The 16,584-nt window shown below is 36.0% G+C and overlaps 1 protein-coding gene across 4 annotated transcripts in view; it reads left to right on the forward strand.

Annotated features, from left to right (window-relative positions):
* Positions 1-16,584, forward strand: part of sh3kbp1 (SH3-domain kinase binding protein 1) — a 115,941-nt gene that overhangs the window by 68,417 nt on the left and 30,940 nt on the right. For all 4 annotated transcript variants that reach the window (XM_007252320.4, XM_007252321.4, XM_007252319.4 and 1 more), the window contains 4 exons: positions 518-641; positions 7,545-7,651; positions 8,071-8,200; positions 14,484-14,677. In XM_007252320.4, the coding sequence (XP_007252382.1) occupies positions 518-641; positions 7,545-7,651; positions 8,071-8,200; positions 14,484-14,677 (555 nt within the window). The remainder of the gene's footprint in view (positions 1-517; positions 642-7,544; positions 7,652-8,070; positions 8,201-14,483; positions 14,678-16,584) is intronic.

Consider the following 16,584-nt stretch of genomic DNA (forward strand, 5'->3'; position numbering starts at 1 on the left):
GACTCCAGGATCCCCAAATAAGGGGCAGGAAGTTGTGTAGTGTAAAAGGTAAAATAAACTAAACTGGCATTACATATCTTTTCTCTGCAAATGAAGACCCTTCACTGAACTATCACTTTAAGGATTTTAATGGCCTGCATACACCTCACCATTGCATCAAGAAGGAAGGAGAAAGAGAAGCAGAGAACGAGGGGCCTTTTGTGAGACACAGATGGAGAAGCGCTTAGGGCTTCTCTGTGTGTGTGTGTGTGTGTGTGTGTGTGTGTGTGTGTGGTTGACTACTCCTCTGAGTCGCTGCATCCAGGAAATGAGTCCAGCTCCGCTCTGCTGCTTGGAGGTCTAACTCTCTCTCTCTCTTTCTCTTGCTCATTCACTCAGTCTCTTACTTTCTCACCCACTCTCTCCTACCCTCCCTTTTGCTCTCACTATCTGTCTATTTCATTCACGAGGAGATAGTGGACCCTTGCTCCCCCTGCTGGCTGCTAAAAGATGCTTGTCTTTTTTCTGTCTCTCATAGGAGATTAAGAAGGAGGTGAAAAAGGAGGCAAGTCTGGCCTCCCAGACGGCCGGGCCCAAATCCGATCTGTCCAATGGCAGCACCAGCCCCGGGTCAGACTCCTGCCTCAGACCAGCCAAGAAAGGTACGTTCATGACTAACTACATTGTTAATTGAAGCAAGTGAAGGAAGCTAATAACTGCTTTATTTTGGGGGTAAAAGTGCACAAAAGTCATGGTCTGGTTAGGGCTGTGTATTGGTATATATCAGCATATAATAAAGTATTGTATTTTTTGAAATACTGTAAGCAAAGTAAAATTTTAGGAATTATCTGGCATAATATGGAGGACATAATTTACATATTATAGAGGTACATTCGGAATAAAAGTTGCAATTATAACAGTGGGATCGGGGGGGTCCGAGTGGTCCAGCAGGCTAAGGTGCTGCCACTATGATCAGGCGATCACCAGTTAGAATCATGTTCATGCAGCTTGCCATTGGCTACTGGAGCCCTGAGAGAGCACAATTGGTCTTGCTCTCTCTTGGTGATGTCAAAGGATGATGTCGATCAGCACAAGGCGTCTGTGAGCTGATGTATCAGAATCGTGTCTCTGCACTTTCCTCCGAGTACGCTGTGATGCTACTCGGCAATTCTGCATCATCAGCAGTCCAAAAAGAAGCAGTGGCTGATTTTACATGTATCAGAGGAAGGAATGTGCTCATCTTCACCCTCCTGGTGTTGAGGCATCACTCTGGGCAGATGCCGATATCACACATATATATAGCAGCCAATGCCAATATAGATATTTTTTTTATTTACAGAGAGACTAGACACCCCAGTATAGTTCAAGAAATAAATGTAACATTTAAATATCGTACATTTTTAATCTACAATGTAGAACATGCAGTAAATAAAGAAATGAAGAAAAACATTAAATGAGAAATTGTGTCCAAACTTTTGTACACCAACTTTAATACAGTGTCCTATAAAATTTCATTTAGTTTCATAAAAAGGAGCACTGCTCCTGCCTGCTGTGTAAAATGCCTTTGTGGTGTCAGCGCTATCTTTAAGATGTCGATCTATCAGCAGTGCTGCCACAGTGCTGTGGTTGGTAGACCAGAGAGCTTAATGGGCCTTGATCTCTCAGGGAGGGTAGGATGGCCCTTCTTATTTTCTTATTCTTCTTATAGCTCAGTACAATGCTAGTTAGCGTGTTAATCCATTGATCTGCTGATTTAACAGAATTGGTAGTTAGTGTTTTTCTCCAAGCTTGATAAACTGTGTATTGGCATTCAGTTAGCAACCATTTCGAAAGATGTGGTTTGCTGGTTTCATGGCTTCACACTTTCAGCTTGAGAAGCATTGTGTGATCGAAGTCTACGTCTAAGCTTGTGGGTGGGAACAGAAACAGAAAGGTAACAGAAAGTAATTCTGTTTTTTAAATGAAATAATTGATATGGGTAAAATACCATTGTTAAAACATTTTGAATGCCAGTTTCAAATAATGTTTGATTATTATATTAATTGCCCAGCCCTAGTGCCATGGCAACCCTATTGAACAATGTGTATGTTGGTTAGAGCTTAGATCAGGCCCAAAGAATACAGCCCGATCCGACCCTACCCATAAACTGTTTTTGTGAGCCGGAGCCTGATTTAAACAAGACATTTTTTTGTGACTAGAGCATTAAAAGTGAGCTTTTTAAAAACATTTTTTTCTTTTATACATAAAGCCTTAGTGCAAAACATAAAACAACAATAGGCCTACGCACTGCTCACTCATTAAATCATAATAGATCAAGAACAATAAAAATAAAACACTTGCATCTACTCTAATATAATTAACAATGTTTAAGAATATAAAACACTTTCTGAACAAACAATTTTTTTTATTTTAAACACATAGCCTTAGTTCAAAACACAAAATCAGCAATAAGGCTATGCGCAGACAAGTGGAGGAGCTGATGTGTGCAGTGCTCACTGCGCAGTTCCAGAGCTGCGTGAGTATATCATTCTAACTTGTGCAACTTTTTAAAAACAGTTTGTTTTGTAACTTTACTACAGTATTTTATGAATATAGGTTTATATAAAATAAAAATAGCATTAAAAAAAACAGATCAGGGTCGGGTCGTGTCGGGTTTGGACAGAGAATCTAAACTCTAATGTTGGTGTGTGTTAGTGTAGGTATGTGTGTACAGTTCGCTGCTCATGTTTTTTTTTTTTTGCTCTGGATCAGTAATTGTACACCTAGGATGGTTAGTCAAGGTTTTTCTGGTACAGACTGGTATCAGAGAGAGTGCAGTGAAGCACTGCTGAACAATGAGTTTCACTCTAGTGTAAGTGTGTGTGTGAATGTGTGTCTTAAAGTAATTAAAGCTGTCTCTTAGTCAGACAATTAAAGCAGCTCTGCAGATCGTACTCCAAGGACTGACTGTATATTACGTCAGAGGACACTGGGATAGATAGAGAGAGAGAGAAAGAGAGAGAGAGAGAGAGAGAGAGAGAGAGAGAGAAAGAGAGGGAGAGAGAGAATCAAGGTGATTGGTGTCCTGTGTATCAGCAGCAGGAGATGTAGGCTGTGGTATCATTGTTCCAGGAGGCATTTTATTGACCTTGACGTCCATAATGGCTCATCAGTCATCATGGTACTGAGCCATGAGCCATAGCAATAATATGGTTATGAGACCGCTTTAAATGCTTATATCTGAACATCGTAAGAGTCTGATGGTGTACATAAACATTATTTCAAAACATGCAATTCTGAATTCATTATAAAATCATTGCATTCAAGTATCGGCACATTCAGTCTGCAGTTTTACAATTTTGTCTTTCCAGTTTACACAGAAGTTATACAACCCTGGCTGCTTTTAAATGTGAAAAAGTTTAGTCCTGCCAATCAAAACCTGTTAGATCTAAAGGGACACAAATGTTTTCAGTGATGTATGCAAATGATCTACATTTACATATAGAACAATATAACAATTTTTGTCACTTTGTATCTGCCCCTCCGTTTTGTTCATGACCGCAGAGTATGCCTTTAAACTCTATTTCACAGAGACTTATTATCTCTTTAATCACACTAAACACATACTATAAAGAGTCATCCCAATATAGAGGTGACATATGGCTATAGCGCTGAGCGGGTGTCAGATTCTCATGTGTGAAGAGTGTGATGCTCTTAGCATTAAGCCTGAAGTGTGGTGTTGCACACTACAGCATTTCTAAGTAATACCAATTACTTATCATTTGTTATGTGAATTTTTCCCTCTGACAGTTTAGCGTCTTATACAGGTTTACAGTGTCTTGTCCAGGAGAAACACCACTAACTGTGCAACTAATTTGCCTTCTCTCCATTGTCATCCTCACCAGACCTACTTTTTTAAACATTAATTCCCAGAATGTCTTAATATGCCAGATAGTGGTGATTAGGTTTGAAAGCAGTCAAAAGAGTTTGCAGTGTTCCTAATATACTCGAACCATTCAATAAAACAAATATACAAATGCCCTTTATCATCAGGTTCAGTATATTTGTCTTTTATTAATCATTTATATAATTAATTTATTATTGTATACAAATTAATGAAATTTGCTTTCTAAGATTTTGAAAATAAAACACTAACTACAAAAGGGTTTGTTTATAGTACTGAAAATGTGTTATTTGTATCATAACAGTAGTGAATTGTTTATGGTGCTATATAGAACCATTAAAACAAATGCATGTAAGTTTTCAAGTGGATCTTTAATATATCTAAAATAATTTTGCACAGAATCATTGTCTTTAATGAAGAAACCTTTAAGAACTCTGTTTCAGTGTTGTATTTATCTATTAAGGACAAATGCTGTTTTGTAATTTTATTTTAATATTAAAATAATATGCTTACCTTTTTAAATGGCTATATTCTGAGTTAAGTTGGCCTAGACTAACTGCTTTTGCTACACCCGGTGTAAAAGCATGTGCTGCCCTCATGTGTTCATCTCAATAAATGCTGTTTGCTCACATCTACAGTCTAACTGCGAGTCAGATGTGGTTTTATATTCTCTGTTTCCACCATTCAACAGGAACAGAGATTAAGATTTTTTGTGTATAAAGCGCTCAATGCAATTTGTCTTTTTACTAATGAGCTGTTGATTAATTTGCCCATGAGTGCAGCCTGAGAGACGGTTGGTTTGATGCAAAGTTCACCTCAGTCCTGCATAATGCAAATGATGTGCAATAGAGTTTGGCTGTGAGTGATTGTGAACACATAGAAAAGAGACCTTCAGGGTCAGCTCTTGGAATGTTCTATTAAACAGCATTAATTAAGTGAGAGGTGGGTTTGCTCATGCATTTGATATCATTACTTTTAGATCCTGCAAACTAACCTCATGCACACATTATTTCTTGCAACCTGTATATAAATTATAGCCTTATATGACTTTATTCACATTTAGCATTTATATTTGCTACTAAAATTGCTTACATTTTATATTCAGGAGGGATATTTTTTAGATCTTGTCTATATCTCACATTATAAACCTATATGGATTTATGCACCAAAAACATCCAAATGTACTTTGCTATGACCATTGTATAATTTCACTTACCCCTTATAATTTTAACAGGCTGTTGATACTATGTAGAGATTAATTAGCATTTTTGTTGTTGCCTTATTTTTACTAAAATTGCTGTTAATAGGACTAGCTAAACTGCTGTAGGTTTAATAGTTGTATATTCATATTTAAAGAATTTTGCAGCTTGGATATGCACCAAAAATAAATGTGAATGTAAATAATTGGCCATTTTTTATATTCATTATTACTTCTTTACCATTAAAACATTTAAATAATCTAAATGTTTTTTTTGTTTTAAAAACAAAACTACAAGTAAAAAATATAGTGGTAAGACAGGAATCGAACCTGTGATTGTTTGATTTAAAAGATTATTTTACTCCATTCACACCAAAAGTGCTTTTTGGACTTTTTAGTTGCTGAATATCAGTTGCATTCCTAGTTTCCATGTAAGGATTTTATGAAAGACCTGAACACTGCATTGATATCAGGCCCTCTTATTTCAGGATATGGTCCCTTTAACACTTATTTGTACCAGAGCCTTCATCACAGCCAACTTATCGACTGTGTGGTAACAGTAGCTGGCATTCTAATAACTTTTAATGGTCTGTGACCGATGCTTATGTGTGTAAATGACTCAGTAAAGTTAGATTCCTTTAAACGCACATTGTTTTCATCAAATGAAATATACAACCTTAGTCATGCGCTCTGCATACGTCTTTATTATAATCAGCTGTTTTCTCGTAAGTGTTATGCTCATTATCTTTTTCACAATCTGTGAATCAGATGATCGATGCTGCAACAGCTGAGAACATATTTGAGATAACACACTTTTTCTTCCCCCATAGAACTTTTACATAATAATGGAAGATTGTACTTTTTCTATTTACTTCATTATAAGACTTATTGTACTAGTAAAACATTATAGATTATTTTTATTCGGGCCACGTTGTAGTATTTTATTATTCATATGGTGTATTACATCACAATATGCTTTTTGCAGTACTTTATAGAATTATTTAAATCATTGTTACTATTCCTATGCCTAGAAATGACTGTAGCACAGTATTAGACATACTAAATAATAATCTGTGTACTCATAGATAGATATAAGCAAATGAATACATTCTAAATCTAGTCAATATTCTCAGAGTAAGATTAAAATTAGTATAAACATATTCAAGAGAATATTTAGAGAAATTTTAGAATTAGAGAAAGCCTTATTGTGCTAGCACGTATTTTAGCGTTGAGTATTATGAAAATGCATTTAATTATTATGATTATACAGCTCTGGAACAAAATTAAGAGACCACTTCAGTTTCTAAATCAGTTTCTCTGATTTTGCTATTTATAGGTATATGTTTAAATAAAATGAACATTTATAATCTATAAACTACAGACATTTCTCTCAAATTCTGAACAAAAATTTAACAAAAAGCATTTGTTTGCAGAAAATGAGAAATGACTTCAGAAGGGTAAAGTTATTTTGTATTTATTTGCACAGATCCGCACTAGCATGACGAACACCCACTCATATTTCAGCCAGCTCGCATTTTCACTAGTGCTTGAGGGAGAAGTGAAACCCTGCTGGAGGGTCAGCAGTGCTGATAACTGAACCGTGCACTTTGTAGCTGTAAGGAGGGTTAGTGTCAGGTCTACTGTAAGTAGGGTAGAGTGTTTTGTTAGACCTGGTGTGACACTTTTTTAAATACAATATTAATATTCATATATTTATCACATTTTTAAAAATGTTATCTTGAAAATTAGTTGAATGTGCAAATGGCACCAGCAAAAAAAACGTGGCGTGAAAAATGGATATGATGTATAGGTATAGTTCTTTTAAACGACATGATAAAAATGAGAGAATCAATACATGAGACTACACTAACTACTGCACTGATCCACCAGTTGTTTTGTACCCTTTGTGTGTCTATCTATTCTCTTGTTGTTTGAAGCTACTGGATGCCTAAATTCTCTTTGGGATCAATAAAGTTTTCATTTATCCATCAATTAAAAAATAAGAAAAAACGCATTTTAAGAAGGATAAATAAGAAGAAATTATAAACTAATTGTATAATGAAATCATTGTCAATTAATGTTGTGTTACCATGCAGGTTCTTTTGTTACATTAACACAAAACCTTATATCCCCCATTATTTGGCATTTTGCACTTTTTTTTTAATAATGTGGAACTCTGAGTTGTAAAAGGTCTAACATTTCTTAATGAGTGGACCAACAAAAATCCTCAATTTCATATGTTAGGAGTTTGTTCTTCTGTAGTGTTGCTACATGATTTTTATGTGACAGCAACATTATGCTGTTATTTATTGTAAACCAATTGATATTGCTTACTGTCTGTTTTTATGATTAATCCATCTATTAGTATTCTAGAAGTGTTGAAGATACCCATGAGCTTTTGTCATAATTCCTCACAGTGCATTGATACCATATTATCACATTGCCCAGATTTCTATATTCATCATTATCTGTGTTTCATCACAGGTGATGCCATCCGGAAGAGACGCTGCAAAGCTGCCTTTAGCTACATCCCACAGAATGAAGATGAGTTGGAGCTCAAGATTGGGGACGTCATTGACATTCTGGGAGAGGTGGGTGTTATTATGCACAGACATTCTCATCAGACATGACAGTAGAACTCCATGACATTGGATAAAAACTGACATTGCTGTGGTTTGTTGTTGTGTGATATATATTGCAAAAACAAAGGGATTTCATCAGATTTGTTCTGAGATCAGTGATCCAACATGCCATGATACAAATTTTCACTCTGTGTATTAAAGACTGTAGTATACTAAATATATATATATATATATATATATATATATATATATATATATATATATATATATATATATATATATAAATCTGCCATTGGTAGTTAGATTGTGAAAAATGAAACAGTGGGACTTTTCCTTTTGTGAAAACTATGCTAAAACAAGATATAGTTAAAGGTTATGACCCTGGGTCATGACGTACTCTGTGTGTAAAGTGTGCTGATATGTTGTAGGTGGAGGAAGGCTGGTGGGAAGGCAGCCTCAGTGGCAAGACAGGAATGTTTCCTTCTAACTTCACTAAAGAGATTCTGGCTGAAGAAGAGGAGCTGGCAACCCCAGAGGATACACGGAGCACAAAAACAAGTCAGTGTAAAATCCATGTAACATTTTTGTACTTGCTCAACAAAACTTGGAAATGGTAAATGTTGGCAAATTTGTCACTGTTCTAATGTTAGCTTGGTTAATCCCTACAGGGTTCAAACTTAACAACTGCAGGGACACCAGTGCTGGAACTCCCTTGCCTGGTTGTGACTTTTGACAGGGAACAGTGCTTTATTCTACTTTTGTTTATTTTATTCTATGCAAAAATGTCCTAATCACAGGAAAAGTGGTCTAATTTAGTTTTATTCCAAGTTCAGCCCAGACTGTTGTGTTTGTTTGAGAATATCAGCAAAGTGAGTCAATCTCTTTCTGTTTTTTTTGTTGTTTGAGCTAAAGCTAAAATGAATCTACATTTATTGAGCACTTTTTTAGGAAGACCTGAAAACCTACTCATTCACACAATTATCAAATCAGACCGCAATGTGGTAGCAGGATCCACATAAAACTCCTAGTTGATGAGAGAGGTCAACAGAGATTGGCCAGACTGGTTGGAGCCTCAGAAAGGCTACTGATACTCAAATAACGACTCTTTACAACTGTAGCAAACAGAACACTTTCACAGAATCTTGTTAAAATGTAAATCATGGTGTATAGGCTTTAATAGCAGAATACCACATTTGTCAGCCAAAAACCGAAGGCTACGGCTGCAGTGGGCACAGGTTCTCCAAACCTGGACAGTTGATTGAAACCTGTTTGGGAATGTTTTCTCGGCACACGTTTTGCCTGTTAATAATAGGCAAAGTCGTTTATCACTTAAATGTAGTCATACTATAGGTTATTTTAATAATATTGAAGACAATGTGCATTTCTTTGTGACCACAATTTTACTTTCTTATCTTCCAGTGGCTAACTCAAGCATGATGTTGCACTATGTTAAAAAACAAAAGTCATTCACACTAGTTTCACTTTTGCTACGAGAATCTGACTGCAATTTAAAGCTTTTTTGGTTGTGATGAAATTAGGAATTTGCAGCTTGAAGTTGCTCCAGAAAAGTCAGCAGAAATTGCATGATACAGTCATAAAACAAAAAAAATCTATCTACATTTCTGCACATGCTCTCAGCTTTTGTGTGCTCCAGCGTGCACTGTGTCCAGCCAGAGTTAAACTTCAGGGCAGCCTATGGGCTAATTCAGTAGCAATTTGCTAATGCAGCTACACGTCCTGGGTGCAACACTCCATTAGTCCCGCATTATGCTTATTGGTATCACAAGTCTCCTATAGACTTCCTGTACCCGTGTATTTTGCATGCGTTTGTGCAACCTAAACCATGACTCCCGTATCATGATAGTTCGCAAACAATACGCGTAACATTACACCCCTGATAACCAAGTGGTTTAGATATCTTCTAGATATGTTTTTTTTTAGCAAATAATACATGTTCATTTGTATTTTAAAGTAAAAAAAAAAATTATATATATATATATATATATATATATATATATATATATATATATATATATATATATATATATTATTAAAACAGAAAAATTATTTGAGACTGTATAAACTGTTTGATGGATTGACTATTCACTCATAGTCATCTAACCTATCTGACCTGATTGACCTTTCACACACATACATAATTAATATCGTTTGAAACTCAATAGCCTAAACCTAGCCTAAAGTAATTTCTCATTAGACTGAATTGGATCTTTGACGTCACTTTGGAAAGTTTGCCCAGCATTGCAGCAAGTAGCAACTCAAGGTGGTAAGAAGTATACATAATTACAGAATAGTAGGCAATATGTCAGGATTGCATGACTCAAAACACACAAAGGTAAAGATTTATCAGAACACAGTTCTTGTAAGAACCTTTTTTCCACTGTGAGAAGAAATTTTTATTTAAAGATCAGTGAGTTCACTATAATAATATAACTTTTTTCTCACAGCTCACTTTTTTTTTTTATCGGTCTACATGTGTGAATATATATATCAGATTGCATCAGCATACAGCAGTTGGAGCCTGATGGTTCACACAAACATGTAGTAAACAGTGATCAGTATAGAGCTTGTAGAATAGGTTCCATAGTTGTCCTATTTAATTGTAGTAAACAGTAAATGTGACATTTATCATCAGTTTTCATGCATGGAGAAAACAGATGCTTTCGCATAAACATTTCTAAAACTTCCAGTAGAGTTCAGAGTCTTGCGGCCAGAGTGTTTCCTTTGAATGAGTTCAGCCCACTGGCCTAGTAGGGTCTTAGCCAGGTCTCAGCAGATGGGCCAATCAGTGCAGCTTTTACAGCATGACATCGCTGCTCCCAGGAGATGGAACAGAAACTCAGACAGCGCAGAGAGTTGGCTCTCTTCTGGAGTGGAAACAGATGTGTGTGTGGTTGTATCTGTGTGTGTCTGTGGGTGTGTGTGTGTCTCTCCTGAGGACAACTGTGGCTGAAGATTTAACCCACTTTCTAATGAGTCGGTTTAGAAACTGTGTAGGCCTGGGACATGGATGATCGAGTATAAAACAGGAAATGAATACACACGATTTCCTTTTCTTTCTTTATATAGAGCATCTTAAATGTCATCCATTGAATGCAGTCAATGCACTCAATCTGTATGCACACAGTTCTGAAGTTTAAACACCACTTTCAAAAGCCTGTTGTTTTCAGATATCTTCTGGACGCCCCAGCCAACACATTATTATTTTAAATTCCATCAGCAGAACACTTGATTTAACATGATGAAGTATTGATTAGTGATATTACTGTGATAATAATGGGTTTCATGAGGAGAGCTTTGGAAATGGATGAATGTTCAACAGAGTATCACACAGTGTAAAACCACTTATTATTATATTCATATTATTTTTATTTCAAAATCCATTTTTATTAGTCAACTGTACAACATATCAAGACATTCATGTTTAGAAATGTCTGCGATAAGGTTTAGGTAATGTGAGCAGTGTAACAATATGTTTACAGAGCAAAAGTATAGTTCTATGTATGAAAATGTATACTATATAATATTTACATATTATATATACAGTATATTGTATATAGACTGTATTTAAAGCACACAAATTCTGTTTTTAAATTTATATACAGTTTCTGTTATTTTTAAAAATGGCATCTTAACAAGAGATGGGAAAACCTTTTAACTTTAAAAACTAAATAAAGTCAGTGTAAACAGATATTATTACTAGTAATTTTGGAGTGTTTATGTTGCTCCATTCATCATTTAAATTTAGACAACAGTCAGATTAATATTATGTAAAATTGTATTATGTAAATTTGGATGTTATCTTGAATAATGTGTTGATTTTATCTAAACATCATATTTCATTACAAGATTATGGATAACTTTTACATGACTCCTCTTTATGCTTTTCAGATGAAACAGTGCTGATAAAATTGTAACAATGTTCATTTCTGAATTGTTTGATATCAGACTGAGATTATATCCATCTCCTTTGTTATTATGTGAAAATATTAGTTTTAGTTTTAAGCTAATACAAATAAATTGTATTTGTAAACAATACTATAAGCCTAATATTAATGTGAGGAATATATGGCTTTTAGACATTTTGATTCTGCAAATCTTCATAAGGCTACTCTAATAATTGTTAATAACTGGACATACGCATTGATTTGTGTAGGATCTTTTTTTTTTTTTTAAGTGATGAGGCTGTTATTTACCTCCATTGGTTATATTGTGTGTGATTATGTGTATGTGTGAGTAAATGTGTGTGCACTGGTGTATAATTATTGTAATAATTGAGAATCTAAATAAATCGTTATGTTATTCACAAAAGAAAAGTGAAAAATGGAAATGAAATGAAAGGTTTTGGCATAACAATGATGATCTTCAGTATATGTACTAGGCAAGAGGACTGGAATTAGCATCTCCAAGGTGTGTTGCAAGAGATTGCAGGAGAGAATATGGTTAAAAATGAATATGCAGAGTGCGTAAAGATGCAGTGCCTACAGCAGTAGTTTGCAGACAACGCCAGCAGAAAGTAAGAATCAAAATGTGCATAGTGATATGTGGAAGCTGTATAGCAGCATTGATACAGATAAATGGAGTACACGTGTTAAAGCAGAATTCTTTTTATAAGAGGGATGGTGACTGTGTCTGTTTGTAGTAAAATAATAAATGTAATCATAAAGACTAAATGTCAGGAATACTGGGGATAAACTCTGTTCTGTGGGCAGACTCTGTTCTTCAGCCTGTTCGTATTACACTGGATATTACTGCCTGCCAGATGGCAGAAAGGTAAACAGACTGTGTGCTGGGTGACTACTCTTCAACTTGTCCCACAAAATCAGGTCATACAAAAGTCACCCAGCACACACTCTCTTTGCCATGCTGATATGCTGGGGAGGCTGTATTTATCTAATATTTTTCTGTGTTTAGGAGCACAAACAGTGTCAAATTTATATTCCATATGTATCTACATGCAGGGGGTGCAACTACATCCTTTTTGAGGTGTATGCAAACATACTATCGGCGCAATTTGAAAATGAAACTGATACTGTTATTGGCTGATTAGGTACATCAGGGCAAGTTAAACATGTATAGTTTTATTTTCTCAAACCTTGATTTGTGTCTTTTGATTCAGAGATGTGTCTTTTTAACCAGCTATCAGAAACAAATCACAGTTTACATGGTTAGTTCAGTTACCTTTCTATTAGAAAAAACGCCGTATATCCAGATATGTTTTATCATCAGCGCTGAAATCCGGTGCAAGAACTCAAAAACCCTCACAAATCCTCCCCAGTGAGGCGGTGGGGGGTGGGGGCTTCCCTACTAGCCCACCATGCTCCGCAAAACCAACAAGCTGATTGGCTGTTTCTCCAGAGAGGCGGAACTTTATCCTTGAACTGGCTCCGTTATTCGCGTCAAGAGTTTTTTTCATTCACACACGGCCAGTGACCTGTCTCCTCATTAATAATACAGCTGAGCTGAGCGAAACAATTTGGGGCTTACTGGAAATGTATTCGGGGCTAAAGCCCTGGAAGCCCAGGCCAGGCAAAGCCCCTGTGTATTATCATACATGAACAAACAGCTCTTACCGAAAATGCAGACTAGAAATAATTTTCCGGCATCGATTTGGCTCCCCCTCTAGTGCAGCACCCCTATGCATCGCATACGCTGCATACCCCCTTTTTGCGCCACTGTCTACATGTCAGCTAATGTTGATGTACAGAGCATGTAATGAGGCTAAAATTAGCGTCCATCGTGTCCGTTCCCTCTGTCTTACTGTGTGTATGCGTCGTGTAAGGTGGACCAGAAAGTTTGACACCTCAGCACTGGTTTGTTTCTAGCAACAAGCACAAGTTTAGATCATAAAGACTTAAATGTAAGTGTGTGAAAGTACACTGTTAGCACTGTGCTCTAGACTTAGCTTAGCAGGCAGGCCAAAATAGCTGCAAACCACAGCACTCACTCAAGTCTTACTGTCTTACTGGTGTTCTGCTGACACAAGTACTGGTCATAAAGACTCAAAATTTAGTGTGACTGGTGTTGTAAACATGTTAACACTGAACCTAAACTGTTCTGTGGAGTAAAGCTAAATTATTGGGCTACTATGCTAATGCTAGTGATACTTAGCTTAATTTTTACTCTATTTGGCCTTGTTTAACATCCAGCAGTTGTTGAATGTATGGTTTAAAAAGGATTAAGTAATATGGCTCTGAAATGATATCAGAATTTGTGTGGGTATTTTTGTGATAATGATATTCTTGGTGATATGACAAACAATTGAATTGAAAAATAAACAATTCAACAATACTATACTGCAACAAAATTAATATTAAAGTGTATTATTTGGTGATAATATTGCATACATACAATATGGTACGCCATAACCCTAATTGAGATTCATCATTTTGTAACAGAATTCATGATGAAGTCATGTCATAATACTAATAATGCACTCCATAATTCCAGATATAATCTGTGTCTAGTACATATTTAATTGGCAGTGAGAATTGTGTAAATTTTTCTTTAGCTTAAAACAGCTAAAAGATTCTCCCTAATGGCCCATATAGCCTTACAGTAATATGGCAAAATTATTATTTATAATACAATATGGCACACACCTATTTTAAAGTCTGTTGCTGATTTATTTCATTTTCTGATTACTAATGTTACTATGGGAATATGTTCAAAATATTGTTTACTATCAGTTAAACCAGGTATAGATATTGAAGTGTCTACAATTTATACAATCGATCAAATTCATAAATTGTACCAAAGTTGCATGTATTCTTTTTGTGGACACATTTGTATGTAATATGTATGTCTGTTTGTGCATGTTTAGGTGTTAAGGACAGCACAGGCTCGGAGAGTGATGGTGGAGACAGCAGCAGTGCGCGTTCAGATGCGGGCAGCGTGGCCTCCAGCACAGAGATCCAGCCAAAGAAAGTGCGCGGCTTCGGCTTTGGGGATATCTTCAAAGACCAGCCAATCAAGCTCCGCCCACGATCAGTGGATATGGACAATGAACTGGAGAAGGTGAGAGATTACTGTTTGTCTGTGCATATGCTTTATTGTTATTTATTTTTTTTATTTATGTTTGTTAAAGCTGATTTCCGTAAGTTTTAGGATTTAGGGCCCTCTCTGGTGAGAATGGGAAATTGCACCGAACATGCGGAAGAGTCATTTTAAACTGGGCGGGTGTGATGTGGTCTCCTTTCAGAGCGGATGAATCTGATTCCAGGTTATGTTCAGTCAGGGAGAGAGAGCACTCAGTCAGAAACTTCACTTCAACTACACACTTTGTTTTTACTATATGTGAATGAGCTACTGAGCTCTGAGTTTCCCCTTCTGAAGTCTCCATTGCTCCACCCGCTTCTTGCGTTCAGTAAAACTGAGCCGGATCATCTTTTAAAGACTATACATGTGACGCAAGTACGTAAAGACGCGCAACATGATTAGAAGAACTCCCGCAAAAAGCGACCCGACACCCCAGTTTCTAGAATAAATATTTTAGGCTTTAGCAGGGATGTTCGTTTAAGCACAATGATCCCATTAAACACAATATTTTATCCCTTCTCCACTCAGAAATGCTTCTGCTTTTAGTTTAGAAACAGAATAATAGGGACTATCACTTTAAGTAAGGGTACATTCTAAGTGAGATCATTTTAGATCAACTTAGGTTTCAAACAGTCAACCAACCAAACTATCAAACTTAAAAAATGTGAAGTGCTTAACACAACATAATGGTTCTACCAAACAAACTTGGAGAATGCATGTTCTTCAAGCTGCATTCCAAGCAGCTTTGCATTGTACATAGTTGTTGGAACCTAGTGTGTTTATTCTCTCAAAGAATTCCGTAGTTTTTTTTTTTTCATAACCCTATAAAATAGGAGCCATTAAAATGATGTTGTAGTACTGAATGTTCGCTTCCATTAAAGGGTTAGAATCTTCACAGCACCACGTTGTGCAGCTCAATATAAAGAATGCAGGGCAGTGAAAGGGCCTATAAACATCAAGGTCTCGTTTACTTTACACTCCACTTGTATGTGAATTTAATAGAATAAAACCTCAAAGGTCACTAACTGTGTTCCAGCTAAAAGCAAAAAGAGAAAAGGAAGAGCTGCTTGTTGTTGACCTATTCATTAGGCACAAGTTTAGTGTAATGACCTTGAGTCCTTCGGTAGAAGGTGTTCTTTAATTTCCACATTCTGCTAAACATGAGTCACTGTCTGCCATCTACAGACAGTGCAGATGTTGAGGTGTTAGAGGAGTGGTCATTGTCTCCTGCAGTGTAAATTTATCTACATCTGTTCCTTCTTTTCCTCACCCTTAACCACATCTCTCTCTCTCTCTCTGTCTCTCTCAGTGTTGCTCAGTTGGAGCTGGATCTTCTCTCAGGGTTTTTGAGATTTGCAAGTGAAATGCATTGAGATGTCCTGGCCATTCAGTGAAGCCTTCAGTAGTTCACTGAAGTTCAGTGCAGTGGTTCAGTTTAGCTGGTAGATAGGGAATAATAGTTTGATAACCTTATTAAATTTGATTACTGCCAGTTCTGTTACATTTAGAGGAAATATAATAGTTAAGTTTAGCAGTTAATGCATAATTGATGGTAGATTACCACTAGGGGTGGGAGATATGGCTCTAAAATAATATCACAATATTTCAGGTTATGTTTGTGATGACGATATACTTGGCGATATAGGAAAAAAGAAAAATAATTAATTAATTTCAGGAATATAGTATAGTAGTATAACAGTATAATCATAATGTGGCAAAATAAATGATATAGCATAACATAATATAATGCTGCAAAAAATACTACAGAATATTTCCATGCATATAAACTGCAAACTAAAACAATTATACAATAAATACACTTAAAGCTTCACAGTCAATAATAGACTACTTTTAAGACAGAACAGCCCTATTATCAAGATATGGAT

Source organism: Astyanax mexicanus, chromosome 1, assembly GCF_023375975.1.
Source record: "Astyanax mexicanus isolate ESR-SI-001 chromosome 1, AstMex3_surface, whole genome shotgun sequence".
Taxonomy (NCBI): domain Eukaryota; kingdom Metazoa; phylum Chordata; class Actinopteri; order Characiformes; family Acestrorhamphidae; genus Astyanax; species Astyanax mexicanus.